Genomic DNA, 27,079 nt, shown 5'->3' with positions numbered 1-27,079 from the left:
ATTATGGTGGTGAATAAATATTTCAATTCCAAAAACCCATAAATTTGGTAAAATATATTTTATTTATTTCTTCATAGCGAGAAGAGAATTCCTAGAAACATTTTATCTGTGTAAAATTAATTCTGTTGTACATACCACAAAATACTTGATTTACATAATTTTTTTTTACATTTTAACTATTCTAAAGTACAATTTTGCTAATATATGTACTTTTTAATGCAAGCTGAATAAAACTCAGCCACAAATTCATTATTACAAACTGATAGCTAGCCACCATGTCAAGGTAACAACTTTACCTTTCGGAAGACAATGGATTGAATACACTGTGATATTATGCATTGGGCTGAAGTAAACAGACGTGCAACTCATTTCAATGGCATAACAGCTATGTACAACACTGTTTCAGCCTCAGTGCATTCAATATATAATAGATAGCTTTTATTTTAAAAAGGAACAGTTCTTGTCACTGAATAATGATGGGATTCTGGAGAAGATTTTTTTAAAAATAATTTTAAAAGTTAGAGTGACTTTAAAAAACAAGGGGTGGTATCTATGATTAATATTAGTTAACGTAACAAATGAGTATCTTAAAAATTCAAACAAAACAGGAGACGTGTTTTGTTCACTAGCAACATTTCTAGCTAATCTAAAAAGGTTAGTGTGGATGAACTAAATATCAGACATCTGGTCAGAGGCTCCCATTTTTAAGTAACAGAAACAGGAAATATTTTGCTGATTAAACTGAAGTGGGTTTGAGTAACATTGTAGATTTCATCATCTTGGGATTTTGTTTTCTGCTGCTTATGCAAAAAAGGCCATGAGATTCAGCAAAAGTTTGAAAGCAGCCAGGACCCACATAACTTAATATTTCAAAGCAGGCTTCCCCTTAGTTTCAGCTGAAATACACAAGCACAATTTGAGCCAAAGTAGACCTTCCCTATTACCAAGCCAATGTTATTGTGCAATCTACAGGCACAAAAAAATACTTAGCTTTAAGTCAACTGCTTCATTTAACAAAGGAACACAGATTTGCTTGAACTGACAGCAGCACATCCTCGTATCAAAACTATAATCACTCTACTATCAGGCATTTGGCCAACTACACAACGAGTATATCATGGAGCTACACCAGGAATGCAGGAAAGATCTGAACTGACCACAAGGACATCCCATTTTAAAAAAAAAGCAACCAGCCTTACTGCTGCCCTTATCAAAGGGATTATTTTCTTCCTAGTCAAGGGTTCTATTGTTTGGATCAACGAGATGATGGAAAAAAAATTGAAGCTGACAGATCACAAACCAACAGGGGGGGGGGGTGGGGGAAAGAAGAGAAATTATAGAATAGAGAGAAAGATTGAGTAGACTGGGTCTTTAATCATTGGAGCAGAAGGTTGAGGGAATCAGATAAGAGGTATATAAAATTATGAGGGGAATAGATAGAGTAGATGTGAATAGTCTCTTCCTCTTGAGGGTAGGAGAGATTGGAACGAGGGGTCATGTTAAGGGTTTGGGGCCAAAACTTTAGAAATAACAAGAGACAGCTTCACTCAGAGAGTGGAGGCTGAGTGGAATGACCTTCTGGAAGAGGTGGTTGCAGCAGGGTCAATTTTGTAATATAAGAGGTGGTTGGATGAGTACATGGATGTGAGGGGGTTGGAGGGTTATGGGTAGGTGTACTAGTGGAGTTCACTTAAATCTGTAGACTAGAAGGGTCGATTATGGCCCGTTTCTGTACTGTAATTGTTATATGGTTATATATTATATGAATATAAAAAATGGGTAAATAAACAGACATCCTTCAAATCTGAGCCCTACTTATGGTCAGAAGAATGGCTGATTACATCTTATCTGGGAATCCATTTGGGGATTATTATTTACCCCAACTCTTGGGAGTGTCAGACTAGTCTAATTACAACTCATGCCATTAAAAATAGAAAAAAAATGGAATCTGTGATCTTCGTGACAGAAGATAAAATGAACGATTTAAACAAGACTGTTCGTAATCTGTTCATTACAGGACTCAGACACCATTGTTACAACTGGTGATTTAATCAAGGTGTGGCAGTGGAGTGATTTAATCCTTCCTTGTGGTTCGCCATGTGCATTTGCAGCACTGATCTGCACAAACTGACCACTCATTGTTTTCATGATGGTCTTAGACTGCAGAAGCATTCTGCATGCAACCAATGTTTATCAGCAAGAAATCAAATGTCCAGCTGTAAGTTCTTATGAACACTGAATACCCGTAACAAAAAAATGTGCTTTTAGATATTAAAACTTTATAAAAGACAGCGCGATCAATGAGCAATGCAAATAAAAGTGTGGAATGTTAGAAGATATGGGCTGATCTATATACAGTGTAGTGTGTGGTTAGGCAGCTTAGTGAATTAATTGCTTAAGAATTAAAAATAAATAATTATAAAATAGATTTCTGTACAAGTCACACACACACACACACATATATATATATATATATATATATATTTAATATAAAGCAATAATTCATGTCTCTTGTCATTATGAAGTTAATGGACCTCAGTCCCAGCCAAAGTTCTGTCCTGTCATTTGGTAAAATTTCATGTTAAAAGGCCTGTAGAAGTCTCTCAGTCTCTGAACAACCTCTGGGTCAATGTTGGGATGGATTCTGCCCTTTGTTTTGCCCAAGCAATGGGGCTTGCTGCTTCCCTCTGTTTTTTTCAAGCAAGGAAAGCCCTTGGTCTGGTTAAAGTAGAAATGTTTGTCTGTGATGATTTTCTTCAAACCCAGAAAGTCTTGCACCCTGCTTAGTTCTCCAGCTGGGTCTGTGATCAGCCTCTCTCCACTCACAAACAGGATCTGGCGCATTGGGAAATACTGCAGCCAATTCTCCAGGTGCTTGGCATAGATGCCAATTTGAATAGCATTCCATGACGTGTCAATCAGGCCTGTAGTCAGGTTTTTGAAAGTCAAGCTCTCAAAACTGGGAATATGGGGCTTCTTTGAGAGAATTTGTGTATAATCAGAGATCGCCCGAGTGACTGGGTCCCGGACCACCACTATTAGTTTGGCATCCTTTGACATTGCATAGATGCGGGCAGCTACTTCCTTCGTCACAAAGTAACTTGGAGTTTTCTCCATGGTGATTTGACCATCCATCGTCTTCGGCATCAGCTCTCTAAAAAAAAAAACAAAAACATGTTGGTGAACAAAAACATCTGAGGAATCTGATTGAAGTGGATTGCCATTAAATATCAGAAAACCTGGCAGATGCCATCATACAGCTTGTACGATCTGTCATTCTTCAGTTTTTAACTATTGGTCTCTAAACAAGACCAAGCCAACAAGAAAATCTGCTGAATAGGTACTTGCTGGATAAGGGAAATGAGAGCTACTTTATAACACGGTTATGTTGTGCAAAGCATACCAAATCCAGAAATTTTGAATATTTATATGAATACCATCTAGTTCAGTGGTTTTCAAATTCACATACCACCTTAAGTAATCCCTATGCCATATGTGCTCTGATTAGCAAGGATTGCTTAAGGTGGCATGTGAGTGGGATGGGAAAGTTGAGAACAACTGCTTGAGACCCAATTGTTACTGTGATATTTTGCTTGAGAAAACTTGTCATTTGCCCATTTACTTTGGAGTTCTGAAACCGTGCACATAACGAGTCAATGAGGTACGATTAAACCAGTGGTTTGCAAACTTCCTTTCCACTCACATACCACCTGAAGCAATCCCTTACTAATCACAAAGCACCTATGGCATAGGGATTGCACAAGGTGGAATGAGAGTTTGGGGAGGGCAGTTTGAAAACCACTGATCTAGTTATTGCAATAGTTAAATAAAAAAGTCAAAATCATGATTGTTCTGCATGCTTTTATTGCAACACCCACCCAGAAATACAAAGGTCAAATCCTCAAGTACACCTCTGTCAATAAACCAAAAATGTGAGTGAAGGACAATGTAATACATCACTGTTCCATAGCATTCAATGGTGGACAAAGAACTGCTGTATCGAGCAGTGCTCAATCTACAAAAAAAGTGTGTGGGGGGGGGGGGGGAAGGAAAAAAAATAAATCACACTTTGAATGGTACAACACAGCAAACTTGAAGAAAATTTCTTTGATAAAAGCATTTCTGCTAATGCTTTGCAAAACCTGCGTTAGCCCAAGAACAGATTGGCCTACTTTATAAAGTACTGTACTTGGAATCTTTCCATTTTAAGACCCAACATTTTGAAGTAAAATGGAAAGCTCAAGGTGTAGCATAAAGTGAGCAATAAACCCCAAGGATTTGGGCATAACGGAGAAAGGAAATGAGATGGTCACAAAGCAGCAATACCAGGTGGTCATTTTATAATCCAGTTTCTGGGTGTAATGCCTTTACTGAAGGTTTTGTCTGAGTAAAAGAAATCGACAGTGATCTGCTACCATTTCTCAGAGAGACATTCACTGTATTATTGACAGGAAAGTAGAGGATTTGTGATTTTTTTAAAAAATGTTCAACTGTAACAAATTCTCTGCAGTGACAGGAATCTGGCCAGCCATCCGCATGTTATGGGTAGAAACTCATTATCTTCCTCAGCATAAAGAAACATCCAACCAGTGAATTAATGTTAAAAGAAACTGCCGAGCTTGACTGATTGCTTCTTTCTAACTTTGCTCCCAAGAGTAAAACAGTGGGAGTTCACTGTGCTCATATCCACCAGTCAATCTTATTTTGAGTTCTCAGAAATTTTGGTATTCAAAAAAAAGGGAGCCCTTGCTTTTATGAAGTGCTATTCACAACCTCTGCATCTCCCAAAGTGCTACAGCTAATGAAGTACTTTTGAAGTGCAGTCATTCTTGTAGGAATTAAAACTGTCTGCGTGGCCACACAAGGCTCACAGACACGGCAATGTGATCATGGCCAGATAATCTGCTTTTCAAATGCAAGTTTTGACACACAAATACAGCCATTCTCAACATTTTTTTTTGCTCTGGCCTCCCTAGGACTCTGTTCAAAGTTTATGGGGCCCCTCCCCGGTGAAGCAGTCAAGTTTTAGTTTCTTCCACTCTACTGACGACACTTAAAAAAAACAAAATATGATAAGGTGAAAGCAAAAAAAGGCATTTACTTAAATGTGCCATGGCCTTGAGAATGGCTGCTCTAATACACCATTAATAATTAATGCAGTATGGTAACAGGCCATTTTGGCCCACAAGCCCGTGGCACCCAATTTACACCCCGATTACAACCTACAACCCCCAGTAAGTTTTGAAGGGTGGGAGGAAACCAGAGCACCCCCCTACAGGGAAAACCCTACACAGACACAGAGTGGATGTAGAAATGTACTCCTTATGGACAGCATGGGATTCAAACCAGAGTTTGGTCCCAATTGCTGGCATTGTAAAAGTGTTGCATTAACCACTACACCAAACGTGCCACCCTACATGCACAAAAAGACCACCAGCACAGATTGTGGACACTATTTCAATGAACTGGAGATTAAAAAATAGCAAATCATTTGAAATATGGTCCAATTAGCCCAGTAATTCATCCAAACTACACTAGACAGTTTAATTTTGTAGAAATAAGTTGTGGAAAAAATCTAGCTATTGTTTTATGCTTTGTTTATAAATTTGTTGACCAGCATGGGTAGTCGACTTGGTGGGCTGAAGCTCCCTCTCTGACTCAATCATGCCAATAGAAGAGCAAGATGAAGAATGTGTAGAAGGTGGTGTAGGTGCACTATAGGGCAATTGTGCAGTGTGTTAACAACCATGTTGGTCATGGGACCACCATCGCAAACTTTCAGGCACGGCTAAATTGACATTGTACTTCTCCCATAGCAATTAATGGGAAATGTGCCATCCAGAACTCACGACTGGATATGGGATATGGATGGCAGAGCAGAAAAGGCTGGCAATTGGAAGCTCAGAGCTTCAGATAGGTCAGTGATCATGGGCAAATGAACAAGAGTGAACGAGCAGGAATAAGCAAGTTGGAACTTTCAAGCCCCACCATTCAATCTAATTATGACTGATTGACCATAGGACTCAATTTCTCGGCTACTACCAAATCGGCAAAGTTCTCAAATCATTCAAAAATCTGCCTTCACTTATTAGGAAGCAAACCTCCCCAACTCTGGAGCAGAAAAATGCCAGAGATTCAATGTGATCTGCCGCAAGATATTTTGATGCACGTTGATTACTTTCATCTTGAAGATTCCTTCATTCAAACAAAACTATCTCAACATTAGCCCCAACGTGCCTCCTGCAGACTTCACACATTTCATTAAGATCATCCCTCATTTTACTCAGCTCCAAACTTTTGGACATCTGGGTCATCAAGGATTTGGAGTGGGTCAGGACCAGGATGTTAAATGTGAATTGTCATATCCACAAGTAAATTGTGCAGATGCACGGAATGTCTTAATTCTAAGCTTATAGTTTCTCTTTTGCTCCCACTGCTGGACCATCAATCCCTGTCTGACAACCCCATCCTATTGTGGTGGAGTATTATAGTACTTATTTATCCATATAGTTTATTCAAGTAATAGTTAACTTTTGTGGACTAATTTTTAGTGTCGACTATTACATGTATGCTACCTTTGACCATAGCCAGGGCCAAAAATAGTGTCAACTTTTACATGGTATCAACTATTACAAAGTTGCAGCAAGTATAGTCACAATAACCCAGCTCATTGGGGATCTTATGAATGCCTAGATATCCAGGGAATAGTCTGCAATGGATACACCAGATTAATCCCCTAAAAAGGACCATGGAATGGAGAATAATGTTATTTGATGTGTCATTTGACCATGACTATCTGGCGAAACCCCTTTGAAGAGACTAGGAATCATTATAAACAGCCATTTTTGTATTTAAAAAAAAACAATTACAAGACCCTGAATTTTAAAAAAATGCACATATTTCTAACTGACTGGAAATAATGTTTATAATTAGAGGTTTTAAATTATATATATTAAACTTTGAAAGCTATTTAATCCTTAAATACTAAAAATCTGTTTATTTTCTGATCATCTCATGTCATGGCATTAATAGACCACCCATTAATCTCTCAAACTCTGATAAGATAGTTAATTCATTGGAATTCAGATTCAGACTTCTGCATTTGAAGAGATTAATTAAGGAGTTTAATGCTTTGTTATCACCCTATACGTTCACTATGTTTATAGTCCACAGGAGATACTTTTAAACAACCAAAAGATCATTTTTAATGTAATCTTGTCTGAACATGAATATTTAAAGGAATGGCCTTAACCAAATATACAACCCAATTCCATGTTCTCCAATTTTTTTTTTTTAACTAAGACATGGACAGGCCCCAATTTTAGCCCACAACTCCAAGCTGCCTAATTACACCCAATTAACCTACAACGGCCTGGTAAGTTTTGAACAGTGGGGAGGAAACCAGAGTACACAGAGAAAACCCATGTAGACACCAGGAGAATATATAAACTCCTTAGTGCCAGCAGTCCCGGGTTCAAATCTGGTGCTCTCTGTAACTGCACTAACCATACATCAGGGAATAAATCCTCAGCACTTGCAGGCCGGTTTTGTTCAGTAATTTTCACTGATGCAAATAAATTCATTGGCGCAAACTTTAATTCAGGTGCAAAGTATCCCAAATCAATTTCAGTCAGACCTTTCAATGCACAGCAACTTGTGTTATCACTAGGGATAAACAAGACGCCAGTCATTCCAATAACTGATATTTTAGAATGAATGAGTCAGTAACAACAGCCCCCTTCTGGCTCAGGCTTCTTTGAAGGAAGTACAACACCAATACATTATTTTTTTAAAAAAGTGTTATTTTGGTGAGAGGGAAATCTACGAATTCATAATAGCAGTAGATCTCAGCAGTGAGCACGGCAGATAAATACAGGAGAGGTTATTCAAATGCCATTTGTAGTATGCTTCTATTTATATTGCTTTAGCATAATGTTCCCAAGCACTTCACTTTCAGAGAAGGAATGCACATCGTTTCTCATTGACTCAAAAATAAGACGTGGAACTTTCAGTACAATCGCACAGAGATAAAGTATATGCACAGAAAGGACATCCAATTAGGTTACCTTGTTATTAATAACATTTACCCACATTCTCTATAGGCCACAAGAATGCTAACTGTAAAAAGATTTTTCCTGCCTTAAATATACACATTTCTTTTAAATACAACTATTTGTATTTAGTACTCAAAGAAATAATGATTTAATTAAACTCGACAAAGTTGACAAATGCACCAAGTTCAATGTCATTTAGGTCACTGGTACTTAAAAAAAATATCAACCAAGTTCAAAGATTTACAGCAATATTTTCTTTGCAGAAAGTCACTGCTATTCAATGGTTTTGGGCCCCTCTGCACCACTCAGGCAGCTATCAGAGGGAAAAAAAAACCCACTTGAATTGAAATAAAGCCTATTGACAACAAAATTGCTTTAATCCATGCTGTAAACAGAATCTCAAGTGACAGTTTGCAGTGAGTTTTCCTTGCACAAATTATTTAATCAATAACTTGCAAATAATCACATGGTTGTCAAAGATGAAAGTTGTATGGTTATAGACTGTAGCAGAAAGATTCATGTCAAAGCTTGTTCTGGGAAAAGATCCACAAAAGTCAAACATCTTGTGATGAAGTACTGTATAAATTCAATCAAGTCAGATTAGCTTTCAGAGAACGTGTATAGTCTTGTCAAATTTAGGAACATCTGTGCTTTTCAGTTATCTACTCTGATATGTAGTACACTGGACTATGCATGCAAATACTCCCACTTTTGATTGTATAGCAAAGGAATTCTGGTTGCACAGTACGATTAGCTACCTACATGTATATAATCATGGGTAAATTTTACACAAGCTTCCACACGATTGTCATTTCAGCGTTAAACCAATAATAGTGCATTCATTCTAAATAATGGCCCGCAGTAACTATGGTCCAGATATGAATGGCATCACAACATCTTGTAATACAAACAGAGCCGATTGTGAGAACATCATCCAGTGGCAATTCAAACTTTACCTCCCACTCTGCAGAACAAAAATGAAGAATTGAGCTGAAGTAAATCTTTTTGGAGAAACAGCTATCACACACCTGAGCTCAATGTTCATTGCTGTTTTAGTGTATAGAGCTGTGTATTGACTGATTACTTAAATGAGTCTCAGTAAGATACACCAAAATTCTTCCTTGATTCAGGTAAACAGACACACCCACAGCATTTGCAAAAAGAATGTCATTTACCACAAATGGCAAGACAAAGGAGATAATAAATATCAAAAAGACATAATATTCACAGTTAGTGCAAAAAAAAGTGATGATTCAGTTGCACCAACAGATATTTTAGTGGTCCTGGAGTAGTTTATGTTTATAGTTAGAGTAGTGTAGAGAGGTTCAATAGCTTGATAGCTGCTGGATTAAAAACTGTTCTTGAACCAAGAGATAATGGTCTTGAGTCTTCTATCTGAAGAAAGCAGTGTGAAAAAAAAGTGACCAGGGAGATGAGTATCCTTTCTGCCTTCCCTATTAAGGAAGTGGCTCACACAGATATCTTCAATGGATCGGGGTGAGGGGAGTGGGGGTGTACAGTGCCAGCGATAGACTCGTCTAAGTTTGTGACTTTCTGCAGCCTTTTGCGTTCTTGGACACTTGCATTTCCACAGCACACATGTAGACATTCAATAGAGTATTTGACGACATGCTTAATTTCCTCAAAGTAAAGGCTTTGGTGTGCCTTCTTCATGGTAGCCTTCATAAGCTGGATCCAGAGAGAACCTCTGATATACAAATTCCCAGGAATTTTCCCCCTCCACCCACCAGTGAAGATATTACAGAAAAATGATTGCTGGATTCGGTTTCATCAATACAAGTCAGCCTAATGAGTTGGAATTTTTATTTTATTTTTTAAATTTTAACCAAAAGAATGAAAATTATAATTCCATAAAATTTTAAGAAGGTCCCCTCTGCTTGATATAAAATTTACTAACATTGTTTGCAAAGCTTTTTGAAGTATTATAGAAATTAAGTAGTATTTATTGGAGACTTTTTAAAATTTGTTTCATATAGTGAAATAAACTGCTAACACCAACAGGGAGATTATTTTGTTACGTTGACATGTTTAACTGAAAGTCTGACAATTTTTTAAAAAATAAAGAGCATTCAATTCGAAGAAGCCATTAGAAGTTTGTAGAATTCAAAACTCCACATTCCCATGGTGAACAGCCTCACAACATTTGTGGTGTGACTCAAACCTGCTGGAACGCTGGTAAAGTGAATATCACGGCAGCATTTTCTATTCCTGCCCAGACTGGTAGTTGTCAGTGCTTCATTGCACCGGTATGCAACCTTCCTAAGAGAACAGAGGAAATAACTACTTTGGATCACTCGTGTACTGGTAAATTACACCATGTTCTGTGCAAAGTATTTTAACAGAGGCATCCATTGTCCAAGAGCTTCTCCTTCCACCATCCCCCAAATAAAGGATGCCAGGTGGCAAGGTGTCCCATACAAAAGGAAAATGAGATGAACTTGGTTAAAATGTAGGCCAAAGTCTAAAAGAGTGTTCACAGATTATGCCATACCTACTCATGTTATGAAGGTTGCAAATGTAATATAATCCAGGCCATTCATTACTGCAACCAAAGAGTATTTGTGCATTAAATAGAAATACTCCCGAGCAGATTAATCAGCTCTCCTTTGAAAGTCTATTTATCTTTGGTTGTTTGCCAGAGGTGTTAGTAAACCTGTTACTGGCCTATCTTATCACAGAAGAATAACAGAAGGCATATTAAAGGGCCCAATCAGAACAAAGTTCCAACCCTCTTCTGTTCAAGTTACATTCGTAACACCTGATAAGTCTTTCAGCAGGTATGCCAAGCCCACTCCAGAGGGCTATGATGTGTTGATCATACTGTATCTTGGGGATCAAATTAGAACAGAAAAGAAACTCCAAACTGCACAGCAGACTGTAGTGTGAAACTCGCATGCTTCATATGAAGCCACTCCCTTTCTCCCGTACCCCCCCCCCATGAACTCACCTCATGTGTGAATTAATAAGTAGTACATTCCAAATAGAAAACCAAAAAAATTTAGTCAACTTCAATCCATTAATTTTGTCTTCTCCTTGCGCTTAACCAAGCAAGTTCTCACACGTTACTGATGCCCTGATCTGATATTTTTCTGCATACGATTTATAAAAGGAGATTTGCTATCCATCAACAAGCACCTTCAAAGATAATATCACTAATTGTTATACAGCAAGTGTCAAATAACCGATAGAGGTAAAAGGTAGAAATGCAAAATTGATTTGAAAATGTGGATATTTTGAACAATTTGAAATGTTGATATTCTGTTTAACAACCTAGGTAAATTACAGAACACAAAACAAATTTGAATGGTCAACCAGATAGATGGCCTGATCACAGTGTCAGATATGATAAGTTCATTATTGGCCATCTCCTCATGGTTTACATTGCAGTATACCAGCATAATCAGCCAAGATGGAAATTGTAGCTTATGTGCATCTAGAGCAGACATTGATATTTCTGGTATCAAATGCTGGTTTTACATTACGAACTTTGGGATAATCATTTACATTTGGTCATGCAGGGACTTCCTGCACATTAAAAACAAAATTGCTCCTTTTGACGTTGTTAGAATTGGACAGGATCTTCATAATCAGCAATTGATTGGAATCAAATATTTCTGACTTCAATTCATTTCACGTCTTATTTCCCATCCTTATCTGCTAAATTATATAACTGCTGGGAGTGGCAAGTCTAAAGTTATTGCTTCCATTTATGGTACAAAAGTACATTGGGTGCCATGCCATTGAAAAGTTAGTTCTGTGCATTTACACCATGAATTCTTAACAACCTTTTCATGCAACTTGGGAGAGTTAAAAGTGCAAGTACTTTAAGGATCTAAACAGAATCTGCTGGAGAAACTCAGTGGGTCGAACCGCATCACTGGGAGAAAAAGAACAGTGAAGGTTTCAAGTCAAGAACCTTTATCGAGGCAGTAGTCTTGACAAAGGGTTTAAACCCAAAACATTTTTCTCCCACTGATGCGGTTCAACCCACTGGGTTCCTGCAGCAAATTGCGCTGAGGTTCGGATTCCAACATCCGCAGTCTTTTGTGTCTCTCTACTCTAGTACTTTAAGGATCTTGTGCCTCGGGAAGTTATGACTTCCTTGTGCACAGCATAGTTTATTTGAGAATAGGTAGCAGGGGAATGGGTAGAGAATGCACTCCAAAAATAATGAGGAGATTAAATTGCATCTATCTGTATGTAAAGCACATGAGCTAAACTACTCAAAGGGAAAAAGCATAGTGCATTTCATTGCAGTGCCTTTCCTAGTTACAACTAATTTGGAGTTGCTCATTTGCATCTATCCGAAATGAGCATTAAATGTTTTGAAAATACCAACGTGCATATATATCCCCATTTTGATACAGCATTCCTTATAAATTTCATGCATATGAATGCCTCGTAACAGTGGAGCCAATCTTCCGAAAAGGAATCACTAGAAACCATTCTCAAATTACTACCTTACCTGCTGAGATTTTCCCATTTTATAACAGGTTTGGAGCTGCCAAAACCACCTAGCTACTCCCTTTAAAGTAGAAGTTTCCTTTTGTGAACTGGACAATTTTCTTTAATTCAGTAAACTCTGCATCGAGTAGCTGGTAATACGTCACCATGGTTCAGTCGTGGTCGTTTAACCAATACTAACACATGGTCAATAATAGGAACTAGGGTGTCATGATTTGAAGGATGACTACAAGTTCTCTAGTAGACTCAAATATTTTGATAAGTATGTAACAGCTGATTTTTTTCCCCTCCCTTCACTTTCTGCAGGTTTCTTATCCTAGGCGCTGCAATTTCTTCACAGAACTATGTGGAGCTTTGGAAGTCCTTGGGTCCATGCAAAATCTTCCACACATGTAGACTGATTCAGTTACATCCTGAAACGTTTGAGCTATTGCATCACATGCTTGGCAAGCAGTAGACAAATTGCACAACTGTGAATTTTAAAATCTGACAAGAGACTGGATGAGTGCTGCAGTCAGAGGGAGCTTAAATATTCGGTTTCTACTGTTTTAACAAGAAAAAGATTATTCTCTGCAGCAATTCCATTGCTTGGGTGACATTGCCATGGTGAAGTAACCAATTAAAGCTGAATGTTACCATTTACATAATGCACAACTGTTTGTCACTTGTTAGAAGCCATTTTGGAGTATAAATCATGAAAGATGTTAAAGGTTTTCAGTACACTATCATCTGCCCTCAGTAATGAGTATATGTGCAAATAAATCAAATATAATACCACCAACATAAATTAATGAAACCACAGAAGTTAGTCTTCTCATCTGAAGCTGATTAAAATGTTCTCCATAGTATTCCTCAGAAGAAAAAAAATGGAGCAATTTGTTTCCATGGTATACGAGAACTATTAATTAGGGGAAACTAATTACCTGCATGACTTAGAGAATTTAAAGCTCAGAAGCTACATTTTACAGCGAGAACAAACTTTTATCACCAAAGGATCTTCCCGAGAAGCCCCCCCACCCCCCCCCCCCCCCCCAAGGTGTCAACACCATTACAACTAAGGTCGATGTTGATATTTTCTGGTAAAAGGAGCTATTTATGACAGGTCTGTGCCTCTTGATGAATAGACGAGTCACTGGTGCATTAAGAGTTAATAATTGATGGAAGTGGTTTGGTGCTGGCTGCTTATTCCTTTGCCCTCATTTGTTTCTCTCCCCTTTCAGTGCTGGGCTCCATATTGTCAAAATAAGTGTCCAACATCCACACAAGAAACCTATAAAATTATCCTTCTGTTTGGGCCAAAATAAGAGTTTTACTGCTGTACAAATCAGCAGGCTTCCTTCGATGCAGCTGAGAAAGGGGAAATAAATGGAGGAAGAAATGTGCACAGAAAGAGGTTTGATGTGGAAGGTTATTCGAGTGGTCATGAACAATAATTGACGGTACACCATGTGTTGAAGGCTTTCTGCCGACATGGGTGTTTGACATGAAGTTCCTGTTGGACTGAATCACTTTTGTTTCCGTCTTCAGCAGGAGATTCCTCTCTTGCTCAGCCATGTTTTCCCAACTGTTGTGGCCACATTCAGTGACGGCCAGCAGGTGCCAGGCCACCCCAGTAGCCTCAGCCCTCCCCTCTCCCTATGTCCCCCTCACAATTAGCCTCTGTAATTCAGAATGAAAACAATCCACTGCTTCTCAGTGCAAGATGAAAGGACTTTGTGCAAGCAGAAGTAATTTTCGCTGCTGTGAAGAGGCCACTCCAGGCATTGTGTCCAGTTAGGGAGTTGGAACGGGATTGGCTGGAAGAGGCTGTCATGTGATTCCATGGCTGCCCACTGTTTTTATGGTGCTTAGGTAGAGACTGTTGGGATAATGATCGCAAAGAACACAGGAGAGAAGTAATCTTTTAATGTACAGAAGAAAGTGTTTTATTTATACAACACTAGTTCCTCCATTGCCCTCAAACTTAATTGCACTCAGTGGTAAGTGCTCTTCATGCTGAATATTTTCTAAGAGAATATATTGTCCTTTGCCTCAGTGGCCTAATTACATGCAACTTTAAACAAGTGCATGTTATGGTTTGCGATCACAGCTTAGGCCAGCATTAACTTGATACACTGAGCAAACCACTCAAGTTTACAGAGGACACAATCATGTTGCAGTTGAGCTGAAACCAAGAAAAACAATGGTCAAAAGTAAATAGCATCACTCATTCAGATCCTATTTCAAATTTGTAATGTTACAAAAATAAAGTTAGAACAGCAAAATCTAAATGATCACATTATAGGCCTTTCGGCCCATAGTTTTGTGCCGACCCAATAACCTACCCTAACAGTTGCCCAAAATTTCCTTACTCCACAACCTTTGATTTTATTTTTCTGTTAATCTAATAGTCTCTTAACAGATCCCACAATGACTACTTCCTCCACCATTGTCAGTAAGAGAACCTCAAGAGAAAGGTACACAGAAATCTCAATGTTCTATCAATTACAGAACTCATATTTATTTGACATGTATATAAAAACCAAAGGCTGTGTAACTCATCTGGCCCAGATTTACATTCTATAAATGAATCTGTGTGAAATCAGTTGACCTCAGCATCCAAATTCCTGTTAAACCCTCAATTTACAGTCATGTTCATTTTTCCCAGCTGATGGAAGCAGATAAAGTTAGAGAGGCCTAAGTAGGATAGATAGCAATAGGCTTGTCCCCATGGCAGAGATGTTGAACAAGAGGGCACAGGTTTAAGATGAAGAGCAAAAGGTTTCCAGGGAATCTCAGGAAGAACTTTTTCATCCAGAAGATGGATGCTTTGAAAGACAAGCTGAGAAGTTGTTGGAGGCAAGTAAAATATTTAAGTATCTTGACGATCGCTTGAATCGCTAAGGCATAGTTTAAAAAAAATGGAACAAGTGCTGGTAATTGGGATTAGTGCAGAGAGGCACTTGGTGTTTTGCATTGACTTGAAGGGTCAAAGGACCAATTTCTGTGCTTTTCAACTCTGATTTGATTAAACTATCTGACCTCAGTATCTATCGGAGTAGAGAATTAGGCAATCAAGCAACTAAGATGAAACGAGGTTTAGTTACTTTGTTGCTTTAAACTACAGGATATTAGCCTGGCCTTTTCCAACACTCTTGGTCCCATTCATTACAAATCTGAAATACGAGGCAATGAGGTATTTTGGTCAAGGGCTGGCAGGCCAGAAGGAAACCAATCATTAAAAACAAAAGTATTTAGCGTTGAAAGACTGAGCAAGATAAACAAAGTCAGATACAATCATTTTTCTGATCCAAACAGATTTTTAAAAAAAAAGGTGAAATACAAGATGAACAAACAGTAATAAATGAAAAATTCTGTCAAAATTTGCATACTTACCTCCAGAGTGGTCGTTTACACAGCACTTTTACACTACCTTCCTGTTTTGCAGAAATTGTCGGAGGGTGAACGTCATAATCATTAGCCCAGTTTCTTAGAGAGAGCCTGCGGTCAATTTACACTGCAGCCGCTCCATAAAAATGTTAAATGAAGCTCTGACATTCCTTTCTCCTCAAGGTCTCAGTATATTAAATAAAAACTTTAAAGTAATAAGCACTCCTATTTGGAGTCTCTTGTCCTCTTTCTTCAGTAAGGGGATAGAAGGGGTACATGGAGGGGGTGGGGTGGGGGGAATGTATTTGGATTTCATTTGTATTATTATCAATTAAGTGAATTCGGTGTTCTTTAAAAAGAACAATTTGAGTTTATTTGTGAAAAAGTAATTAATAGTTAACCAATGTTAACTAATAAACACACTGAAATGGAACCCTTAATCAACCATTTCAATCACAAAATTTCACAAAGAGTCAAGTAATTATATATTTAAAAAAAAACAATTTTATAGACATAACTGGGAAAGCAAATTACCACGCTCATTCTTATTCCACAGGAACGCAATGTTAGGAGGGAATTTTCACATTTCAGTATGAAACCCAAGAAATACAGGCATGAACCAAAAAAACCGAACAAATGTAGCAACAATTTCAAGTTGACCACAATGACGAAAAGAAATGTTATAATTAGTGTTCATTGCATGCTTTACAGAGTGAACATGAAGGCAAATGTTGTATTTTGGGAACCTGTAAGGCAGCATTAAGCACTGTTAGGGGTAATAGATTAATGATATCATAGAAACTCCAAACATTTGGTCATATCATTATGACGGTCTCAGAGGATAATCCGAAAATGGCACGAAACAATTTAAACTGGTATTTAAAAACAAGTTTGTAAGGGATTCACTAGCTTCTTTCCAGGCAGAGTGAGAGATCTTGTACGTGGACTACTGCAAAAGTACATGCAAGATCTATTACCATTTAAAATAAGAAAAAAATTCTTCAACAGTAAATAGTTGTGAAAACTGCACTTGTAAGCTTTTAAATGCATTGCAAATCTGACACAATGCACTTTTGAAGAGAAATAACTATCAAGTCCAGTCTATAGGTCTGCATTTACACAACATCTTAAGAGGTTAATTGATCAATATAAAGTATTGCAGTTTGTGAAATAAATCTGCCTGATTTCTGATAAAGTGATGCATGCTTTCCATAAGGCCATTAAGAGTGCAGGCCAGGAGTTGTTAGTTTTGCCACATTTATGCATAGAATGGGAAACATTCTTTCCGAATAATGTACAACTTTGTCAGAGTGAAATAATGTGCTAAAGTATTTTTTTAATTATTAACCCCCCTCAATTTCTTTGCAAATCCACCACTGTTCAGGATTCTGTCTCATTAAAACTATTTTAGATTCTTGTCTTGCCCTTATCTAGGAGTTTAAAATGAGTTCATGTCCTGTTGGTCACTCTCCTCCTCAACAGAACAATGTTCCAGACAGACTAATTAATGATAACTTCCAAACTTCAATTCTTGTAAAGCAAACACCAGGCTCACCCTGGTACAGATCATTTATACACAACTAATTACACCAGTTTTTGCTATTAATGGGTTACCTCTGAAACTATATAATCACTCAAGCGTCAAGATACAAGATCTGTATTTTAACTTTAAAATGCTGCACAACCATGTTGAACCTCAGTTATTACTTTCTCATGTCTTGCCTTATCCAGAGGTAAATACAGGATTTATTATTTAAAAAATAGTCAATAAAAATTCCCAATAATGTAAACTTTAGTGGGTTAAATGAATCGATTATTTGTTGTGCCAAATACATGGTCAAAAACAAAAATGATCATCCAGATAGTTTCCCATAGAAAATCTGTTCGCTTGCGTTTTTTTTCCCCCCATTTCCAATTTATTTTCATAAATGTAATTTCCTTGTCAAAGATCAGAGACCTTACTCTACCAGAACCAATAGGTCCCAAATACAGGCAGTTTATCACGTATATAAATGTTTCTTTCAACAACACACAAAATCTGCCAGTGGGTACCACAAAAGAAGATTGTGTTCCTTTATTACTTTTATGTAAACTCAATACAAATTAAATGCAAGATTTATAAATGAAGAGAAAAAGTTTGATGTATAAATATCACTTCAGTTTAAAAATGTTAAGATAATTGGTATATCTACAAATCCTTATTGAAACTTCAATGCACAATGATACTAGGCTCAACGGGTTTTCCTGCCTCCAAGTTCAGTTCCCTGGCCAAAAAAGTACTTGAAATATAACTATACAAATCTCTCCACTTACTTAAGGTGCTGGTGAGTGGCATCGTTGTCCAAACAAACAGCTAAAATACAATGAAATTAATATTTCAGAGATAATCCTCAATAATTCCAGGTTTCTGAGGACATGCACATGAATCTTTATTCCACAGTAAAACTGAACCAGCAAAATTAAGTTTTGAATCAAATACTCTAAGCTCTTTCTATTCCCCCACCCCCCCCCCCCATAGAGAGGCAAGATTTCATTCTGCACACTGGAATGTATTGACATTTGAAATATATTGCTTCAATTTCTCTTTTCTCAAGAGTACTAAACAAACTGTTCATTCCAAGGAGCCCAGGAGCCATATTAATGCAATGTCCTTTCTAAAACAAGTACTTAAATATTGTACATGCTTAGGCATTGAAAGACTTGGTGCATACACATGCTGTACATCTATTATTGGCAGGGTGCAAATGCCTCAGGAGTGGACTTGTTTGTAATAGGAATGGCGTTAATTTGTATGAAGCTCTACAAGCAGGGACATTTACCCAATAAATTCTAATCCAGTGACGGCAGCTGATGCTACCAATTAAACATGCCTCCACAACCCTCAACTGGTTCCTTCACCTTAAATTTATTGTCAGAGTAATATATTATGTCACATACAACCCTGAGGTCCTTTTACCTGCAGACATGGCAGAATTACCACTGATTGGAAGTGCAAAACAAACTATATAGTGTCAACATGTTAAACAAATGAAAGACCTATAAACAGACAACAAATGTAAGCAAACTGACTGTGCAATATAGAGAGAATAAAAGAAAATCAATTAAGTGCACAAGCAAATGCCCTTAAATGAGTCTCTGATGGAGTTTATCTTTTGAGGAGTCTGATGGTGGAGCTGTTCCTGAACTTGGTGGTGTGAGTCTTGTGGTATCTATACCTCTTTCCTGTTGGCAGGAGCAAGAACAGAGCATGTGCTGGGTGGGGAGGGTCTTTGATGATTGCATTCCCTGTAGAGGGAATTTGCTTGCGATGTCCATGGCTGTGTCCACTATCTTTTGGAGGGCTTTACGTTCAGGAGTATTCCCATACCAGACTGTGATGTAGCTGGTCAGCACACTTTCCACCACATCTCTAGAAATTTACCAGGATTTCTGAAGTCATACCAACCCTCTGCAAACTCCTGAGGAAGTAGAGGTACTGACATTCTATCTTCATGATGCCATTGGTGTGTTGGGTTCAGGAAAGATCCTCCAAGATAGTAACTCCCAAGAATTTAAAATTTCTCACCCTCTCCACATGCTGATCCCCCAATTTTTGTATACCTCTGGCTTCCCTTTCCTGAAGTCAACAATCAGCTCCTTAGTTTTGGTTGTTCATGCACCATTCAGCCAAGTTTTCAATTTCTATCCTGAATGCTGGCTCATCCCCTTCCTTCATAAACCCTTTTCACCTTACCCCATGGCTCCCATTCTCCATATGCCATGCGACAGACATAGCAACGGCTTACTAATGACGACAACACCGTCCTCCTTAAAACTCACTAGCCAGATTCTCCCTGGAACCAAGTGGACTGAGTTTGTGGAGGGAAACTTACAGAAATAATACTAGTCGGACAACCTCTCCAGTTTACCCTCATCCGTCATGGAGAAGAATGGCTGGTCACCAAATAAAAACACCAGCTCAAGCCAACACCTTTCCAAAACAAAAGTCTCTGTATATTTGCATTTATTCAGCAATCCTACACCTCTTTGGAGGACAATTGACAGCAAAGTGCTCCTCCTTTAAAATGTGAATGTGAACAAGGGTTTGCTATGGATATCACTTACTGCTCCTGGTTTGTTTTGCACTGGGGTTAGACCACGGGAAGTCACTGGTTCTAATAGAAGAGATTATTGAACTTTTCAAAAATCTTACCACCATTACTTCTTAAAAAGATACTCACAAGGGAACAGATTCCTTTGGTTGAATGTTTCCACAAATGGAATAGGTCAGGCTGGTTCTGGCCATTTCCCCTCCCTCCCCCATTACATCTACAGCACAGTTCTCAACCTTTTTCTTTCCACTGACATACCACTATAAGTAATCCCTATGCCATAGGTGCTCTGTGATTAGAAAGGGATTGCTTAAGGTGATACGTGAGGGGGGGGGGGGGGAAGAAAAAGTTTTAAAACCACTATTTTAATCGTACCTAGTTGACTCATTATGTGCATTGTTTCATAACTCCAAAGGAAATGGGCCAATGACAATTTTTCTCAAGCAAAACATTTCAGTAACAATTGGGTCTAGAGCAGTGATTCTCAACCTTACCTTTCCACTCACAGACCACCTTAAGCAATCCCTTACTAATAGCAGAGCACCATTGGCATAGGGATTACTTAAAGTGGTATGTAAAAGGTTGAGAACCACTGATCTAAAGGAATGGCTACTTGAAGGTGGACATCACCTTGGTGAACCGCCACTCAGGCAGTGAAGAGAAGTGCTCCTGCAATTAAACTACCTCGATCAATTTGCAAAGTGATCTCAGCACTTAGTAAGAGACCGTTCGGTCTGTCCAGCTAATGGCAACTCTTCCATATTCCATTTCTCTTTTTCCTCCTCCCCACCCCATTTCCACTGACCTACTCTCCCACGTTGGACCTCTCAATACCAGTAAAGATCGAGTTCTAGATCAGTAGTTTGGATTGTGGTGGGATATGAATGCCCAAAGCCCTGGAATGCTGGAAGCAGTGGTACTTATCGTTGCAATATTCATTTTCTCGACATTTCCTCGTGTGGTGAGCCAGAGAGGAGACGTGCGGGCACCTGAAAGCCATGAGTAGATGCATTTCAAGAGCTCTGCAAGTGAGGCAGAGAGTGGGGGGTGGGGGGGTGGAAATCCGCTATTGAGTGAAGTTTCGTTTTGTTTTCCCTCTCAAGTTCCTGACTTGCTGAAGGGTCACCACTTGTTGAATGCAAGGCTTTAGATTAGCTGCGGTGGTCCCGCCTGATGGTGGCAGCAGCGGGACGGCATGAAGCGGCCATCTGTCTGGACAACTCAAAGGACACAGCCAGGGAGCTGCCTCGCCACCTTCTGAAGAGGGTGTATCTTTTTACTAATGGAAAAGGACGAGGCTTAAATCTGCAAACTCCTTTCTGCCACAGAGACAGACACACAGTAGAATTTCAACATGTAATTTCATTTGCCTCTGTTCCCATAAACTCCCCACCCAATTAGTATATAGGATAAAATGCCGAAGCAATGTTCTGTCTATTTTAAAATACTAACACCGAATACCTTTGAATAAACTAAAGTTTGCTAAACTGCAGTTAGTTGGTCTTCAGTTCAAAGACCCGTCGGATTGGTAATCAAAATCCAATTAAAGAAACCATACTTGTCCAGATTTAGCAACCCCCCCATTCATTTCACAAGTTCGTCGCTATAGATAAATGGGGCCGTGGCTGAACCATCACAGCGCGCTGATTAGCAGCCCTCAGACCCCGCTTTATAATGATCTTCCAACTCAACATAGAGCAGTCGAACCTTCCCTGGCAGATCGACTCGTTTATTTCTTTTGTCACCTCCATCCTGAGTCTGGGGAAGGGAGGGGAGGAGGGTGGGTGAAGGGAAGTTGGGGTGGGTGAAGGGAAGTTGGGGTGGGTGAAGGGAAGTTGGGGTGGGTGGTAACAACTGTTCAATGTTGTAACACTAATCAGAAATAAACTCTTTAAAAAAAACTCAATCCCGAGTTCCCAAACACTCTGTCAGTCCACTTGGCGACTGATACTAAGCACCTTTTTCTTTAGATCTTTTTCCTAAATAGCAAAAATAAAACAAGATCGATGATTTGGTTGTAATCAACAGTTAAATTAATCGGCGACTATACATTTTCAATGAGTCAAATGAGAATTAATTAGAAATTGAACTAAAATTTATTGCTAACGAATTCGAAAGTCCTTCGGTATTTTTAAGCTTCTTCGAAGGACCCCTTAAACCTTACCATTTTTATTTTGGAAGAGCCCAGAAAGGGAAAGGTTGTTTGTTGTTCGACTTCTAAATGTCTTTTTTTTTTAAATGTTTAACAGATTTCCAGCTCTTCCCCGCGTGAAGCTGGGAGTTTTTCCATCCAGCGATATAACTGGCAATTAGAAGGATTTCAGCATGTGGGACTCTTCTCCGGGACAGATAGTTCCAGACAAAAGTGTCTGATAAGCCAGGGAAAATGATGCAGCCATTTGGGGATTTGTTTTCTTTTCCTTTTGTTGTTTAATGTTGATTTACATTCCACTCAATTCAAGTCAACAAATGAACTTGCCAGCACGCAGTCTGAGACAAGGGCAAAAATCAAGAGAGTGTCCGCTACATAAATATTCTCACATTTACTTAGCGTCCCCTTTCCACTGCTCGCAATGTGGGAGAAATTAATGGGGAATACATTCGCAGACAACTTGCCCCACAGATTCCATGCTCTAAAGCGTTGTTCTAATATTTTAACAAGGATTTCTTTTTAAAAGTCTTGCAACCATTCCACTGTAACTACCAAAAACACGTCACCCCTGAAAATATTGTTTTATTTTGTTAAAAAGTAATGATTAGAGTAGTCTCCGAACAAGTTTCCAGTTGCCTATACCAATGAAGAGGGTTGGGATTTTATAGATTCCGTATCCCCCACTTTCAGGAATAATATTTATCCTTGACCATTTTCAAAATCCTTGTCTTCGGGTCAATGAAGTAAATAACCCATAAATCTCAATATTAACAAAAGCAAATCGTATTTTAACGACTTCTAAATTATACAATTCATTATCACTTTCGGGTAGGATACACTTCACGGCTAAACAATGATTATAAAATGCTTGACATATTTAGTGGATCATTCTCAAAAGCGAGGGCATTAAAACAAGAAACTTTCTCGAACTGTCTTTCAAGCGAAGTGGTGTCTTATCATATACAAAACTTTACAAAGCCTCTTCCCCCCCCCCCCCACCCCCCCCCCCCTCACCCCGGCAAACTGAGCATGTTGGGAGACAAGTGGATGTATTAGTGAGTGAACAAAGATCAGCATAAGACCCCATCATATTCGGGAGATCTCGCCAACTCGGAGGATAAGAAAACAGTCGCCTCAATGAAGCAAATCGAACAGAAAGAATGAACACGAAATGGGATTGGACACTTTGTCATTAATTTAAATCATCGCGCTCTATAATGTTGAAAGTAACCAGGAGGCCGTCGTTGTGGCTTTGAGTAGAAGGACTCATCTTCCCTCTCTCCCCCCCCCCCCCCCCACCCCCCACCACCACTCTTCCCTCCCCACCCCAGTTGGACTGGAAGGAAATGTCTTCTTCACAATCGGTATATCTCGCATCTTATTCATCATCTGCTCCCACCACGAGGATACGCAAAATATCTACATTACACGAATGTTCCAAAAAAAAAAGTACTATGGTTTGAAAGAATCTACGCTTTTTATATCTAGAATATTTGGCCACAGAAAGAAAGCCGCGGCTTCAAGACGCGGTAAAGCCGATTAAGCAATGAGCAATTTCCAGCAATTGTTGTTAATCATCAAATCACTGGAAGTCATTAGCGAGGACGCCTCTAAAATACTTGGTTTTTGCATAATGTTGTAATCCACCGGTTAGATTCTTAATTGTAGTTGGGGTTCACTATCTGCAAAGGTTGCGTTTCCAAAAGTTCCGCGGACGGGACACGTTTTAGTTGGGCAAGAGGCGATCTGACTTCGCAGGTGAGCCGCGGCAGCGAGTGTCATTATGTGTCGGAACATGTGTTTAAAATCAGAGAGCGGCCACAAGTTACACAAACATTCAAGTTCCCTGCAACTGGCGGGGGACGGAAATATCTGGGAGAACAAATTGGTTATGGGAAGATTTTACCCTCTGTCCTGGAGGAGGAGGAGGAGGAGGAGGGGGAAAGAGAGAAATCTTGCTGAATGCAATCACAAGCTGGTTTCACCGGAGAAGGATCCTCTCTCGTTACCTTGCATCCCAATTTATTCCCAGAGTTTGTATTACTGAGATGATTCCGGACTTGGTGGATCCAAGTTAAAAAGGCTGCCGAGTTTCACCTTTTGAACTGATACAATATCTCCAGTTCCTGCGCCACGATGGAATTTTTTTTTAAAAAAAAATCTCATTGCCCTCCGCTCCCTTCAGCTTAAACCTCACGAATTTTGCACAACTTGATTATCTTTCTTAAACCAACCACCCCCACCACCCACTCGGGTCGCATTGTAGCAAAAGACAAACTTTGGAGAGAATCAGTTGAAACTCCATCCGAAGTTCAGGGAACTTATTCCCAGGGAAACGTTCATTACACGAGATGAATTGCGCCAACTAAACTCCACTCGATGCCACCATAAGAATGCATCCGCCAAAAACAAAAGTTTGATTAAAATGAAGGGCTTAACGTAATGTTCCTATCGGCCTGGCGTAGCTTGAGAACTGCCACCCCACCCCTCGCGTGTGACAATGCCCGTAACTAACTTTAACGCTTTACTTTTCTTGGTTTCACGGGAATAAATAGGTTGCTCGCGGAATTTCGAGTGTGATTTTTAAAACACTTCCATATCGTGAAAAGACACACGCACATATTCAACAGTCTGTTTTAAAGGTCGCCCTGATGCTTCTGCAAGCACAAACTTCTCTTCAGAGAGCAGATAAAAAATGACACGCATCATAAATTGCCTGGAGTGAGTGAACATTAAAACCCAGGTTTATTAAAACGTGTCCCCACGAATAAAGTAGAAACTTACATGGTTCAAATGCATTTTTTTTAAAAAACAAACCCCACGGGCTACTTTTTATATGCCAGAGAGAAAAAAATGGATTTGAAAGGGAGATGCAGCTTTGTGGCAAACGCGTCGGGTATTGATGGCTGCCTCTGCAGGTCAATCACAAACATCCGCAGAAGTATTTCAGCTTGAAAAAAAGCCATCCACCAAAGATTTTCCCTGCGTTGAAGCGAGTGTCCCACCCTTACAGCGTTTGGCAGTCGACCTTCCCGGCCAATGGCCAGGATACGGGCGCTGGTGGCACCACCGCTGTCGGTCTTCTCTGGAGCTGACGGGTGATCAGTAGGAAGCCCCCTTCTCCTCTTTCCCCGGGTGGCCCCCCCCCCTTCTCCTCTTTCCCCGGGTGGCCCCCCCCTTCTCCTCTTTCCCCGGGTGGCCCCCCCCCCCTTCTCCTCTTTCCCCGGGTGGCCCCCCCCCCTTCTCCTCTTTCCCCCGGGTGGCCCCCCCCTTCTCCTCTTTCCCCGGGTGGCCCCCCCCTTCTCCTCTTTCCCCGGGTGGCCCCCCCCTTCTCCTCTTTCCCCGGGTGGCCCCCCCCTTCTCCTCTTTCCCCGGGTGGCCCCCCCCCTTCTCCTCTTTCCCCGGGTGCCCCCCCCCCTTCTCCTCTTTCCCCGGGTGCCCCCCCCTTCTCCTCTTTCCCCGGGTGCCCCCCCTTCTCCTCTTTCCCCGGGTGCCCCCCCCTTCTCCTCTTTCCCCGGGTGCCCCCCTTCTCCTCTTTCCCCGGGTGCCCCCCCCTTCTCCTCTTTCCCCGGGTGCCCCCCCCTTCTCCTCTTTCCCCGGGTGCCCCCCCCTTCTCCTCTTTCCCCGGGTGCCCCCCCCTTCTCCTCTTTCCCCGGGTGCCCCCCCCTTCTCCTCTTTCCCCGGGTGCCCCCCCCTTCTCCTCTTTCCCCGGGTGCCCCCCCTTCTCCTCTTTCCCCGGGTGCCCCCCCCTTCTCCTCTTTCCCCGGGTGCCCCCCTTCTCCTCTTTCCCCGGGTGCCCCCCCTTCTCCTCTTTCCCCGGGTGCCCCCCCCTTCTCCTCTTTCCCCGGGTGCCCCCCCCTTCTCCTCTTTCCCCGGGTGCCCCCCCCCCCACACAAGTACCTCCGCGATGATCACTTACTTATACCACTGCATCCCCTTGTCGTAGTGGCGGTCGAAGAAATGAGGTTCTGCCCCCAGGGCCCTGATGTCGGGATGGACCCGGAGAAATTCGAGCAGAGCCCGGGTGCCTCCCTTCTTCACCCCGATGATGATGGCCTGCGGGAGCTTCTTCACTCCGAAGTCGCCCAGGTTGAGATCGAACGGTCTCAGCGAGTGGCCGCTGGCGAGCGTGGGGCTCTCGGTCTGGTCCGCGGCCACGTCGTTCTGCAGCAAGTCTCGGGACGCGGGCAGGAAGCCCTCCTCTGGCGGCTGCCGAGCTCCGGACACCAGCCTGGCCGTCAGCACCGAGGCGGCGGCCACCTTCTGCCGCTCGCTCCCGTAGACGGAGACCAGGCTGGGCATGGAGAGGAAGAGGCCGGCGCACGAGTAGAGGATGCAGAGCCAGAGGACGAGCATGGTGAAAAGTAGCAACAGTTTCTTTCGGAGCGAGGCCGGGGAGGTGAGATCCGAATGATACCAGCTCAGGCTACATTCCATGCCGTGTCGAACCCACACATTGTTACCCAAGCAACTCCGACTGAAAGGGCGGTGGGACGGACAGATACCCTCCCATCATCCACAAGACGATCAGACTGCGGCCGCAGAGTTAGTTGGCAGAGCAATCGCTCATGAGATAATGGTCCGTCCCCTTATATCCTCCGCTCGCTCTGAGCTGATCCTCTCTCTCTCTCTCATTGCCCGGCTCAGTCGGACTCCCCGTGTGTCCCCGGGCGGCGTGACTGGAGATGATTGACATCTCCGTCATCCAGACAGGAGCGGCGCGGCCGTCTCCGAAACGGGCGTGCTCCAATCAGGGCCGGCGGAGACTCGGCACGCCCACGGACCCGGCCGCTGCGCGCTTCCATTGGCTCGGAGGCCAGTCGTCGGTACCAAAGGTAAGTGCGAGGGGCTGTGTCCACCTGGCGCTGAAGTTCCCGTCCAACTTTTGCTGGCAGACCTTCCTTGCCATCGCGCCACCCATCTACCAT

At 40.9% G+C, this 27,079-nt stretch overlaps 1 protein-coding gene across 1 annotated transcript; it reads right to left on the bottom strand.

Moving 5' to 3' along the window:
* Positions 1–43: 43 nt before the first annotated feature.
* On the bottom strand, positions 44–26,806 carry LOC138759336 (heparan sulfate glucosamine 3-O-sulfotransferase 3B1-like). The gene is made up of 2 exons (XM_069929553.1): positions 26,071–26,806; positions 44–3,154 (listed from the first exon to the last, which is right to left on the bottom strand). Exons 1-2 carry the CDS (start codon positions 26,586–26,588, stop codon positions 2,536–2,538), a joined length of 1,137 nt encoding a protein of 378 aa, XP_069785654.1. The 5' UTR covers positions 26,589–26,806; the 3' UTR covers positions 44–2,535.
* Between the last annotated feature and the right edge of the window lie 273 nt (positions 26,807–27,079).

Source organism: Narcine bancroftii, chromosome 3, assembly GCF_036971445.1.
Source record: "Narcine bancroftii isolate sNarBan1 chromosome 3, sNarBan1.hap1, whole genome shotgun sequence".
NCBI classification, from domain to species: domain Eukaryota; kingdom Metazoa; phylum Chordata; class Chondrichthyes; order Torpediniformes; family Narcinidae; genus Narcine; species Narcine bancroftii.
Note: the sequence above shows the minus strand (reverse complement) of the source record. Positions and strands in the feature narration are given on the sequence as shown.

Coding starts and splice junctions, on each gene's coding strand:
- LOC138759336 (XM_069929553.1), bottom strand. CDS start 26,588: ATGGAATGTAGCCTGAGCTGGTATCATTCGGATCTCACCTCCCCGGCC. Junction 3,155..26,070: donor AAGGGGATGCAGTGGTATAA/GTAAGTGATCAT, acceptor TTTTTTTTTTAG/AGAGCTGATGCCGAAGACGA.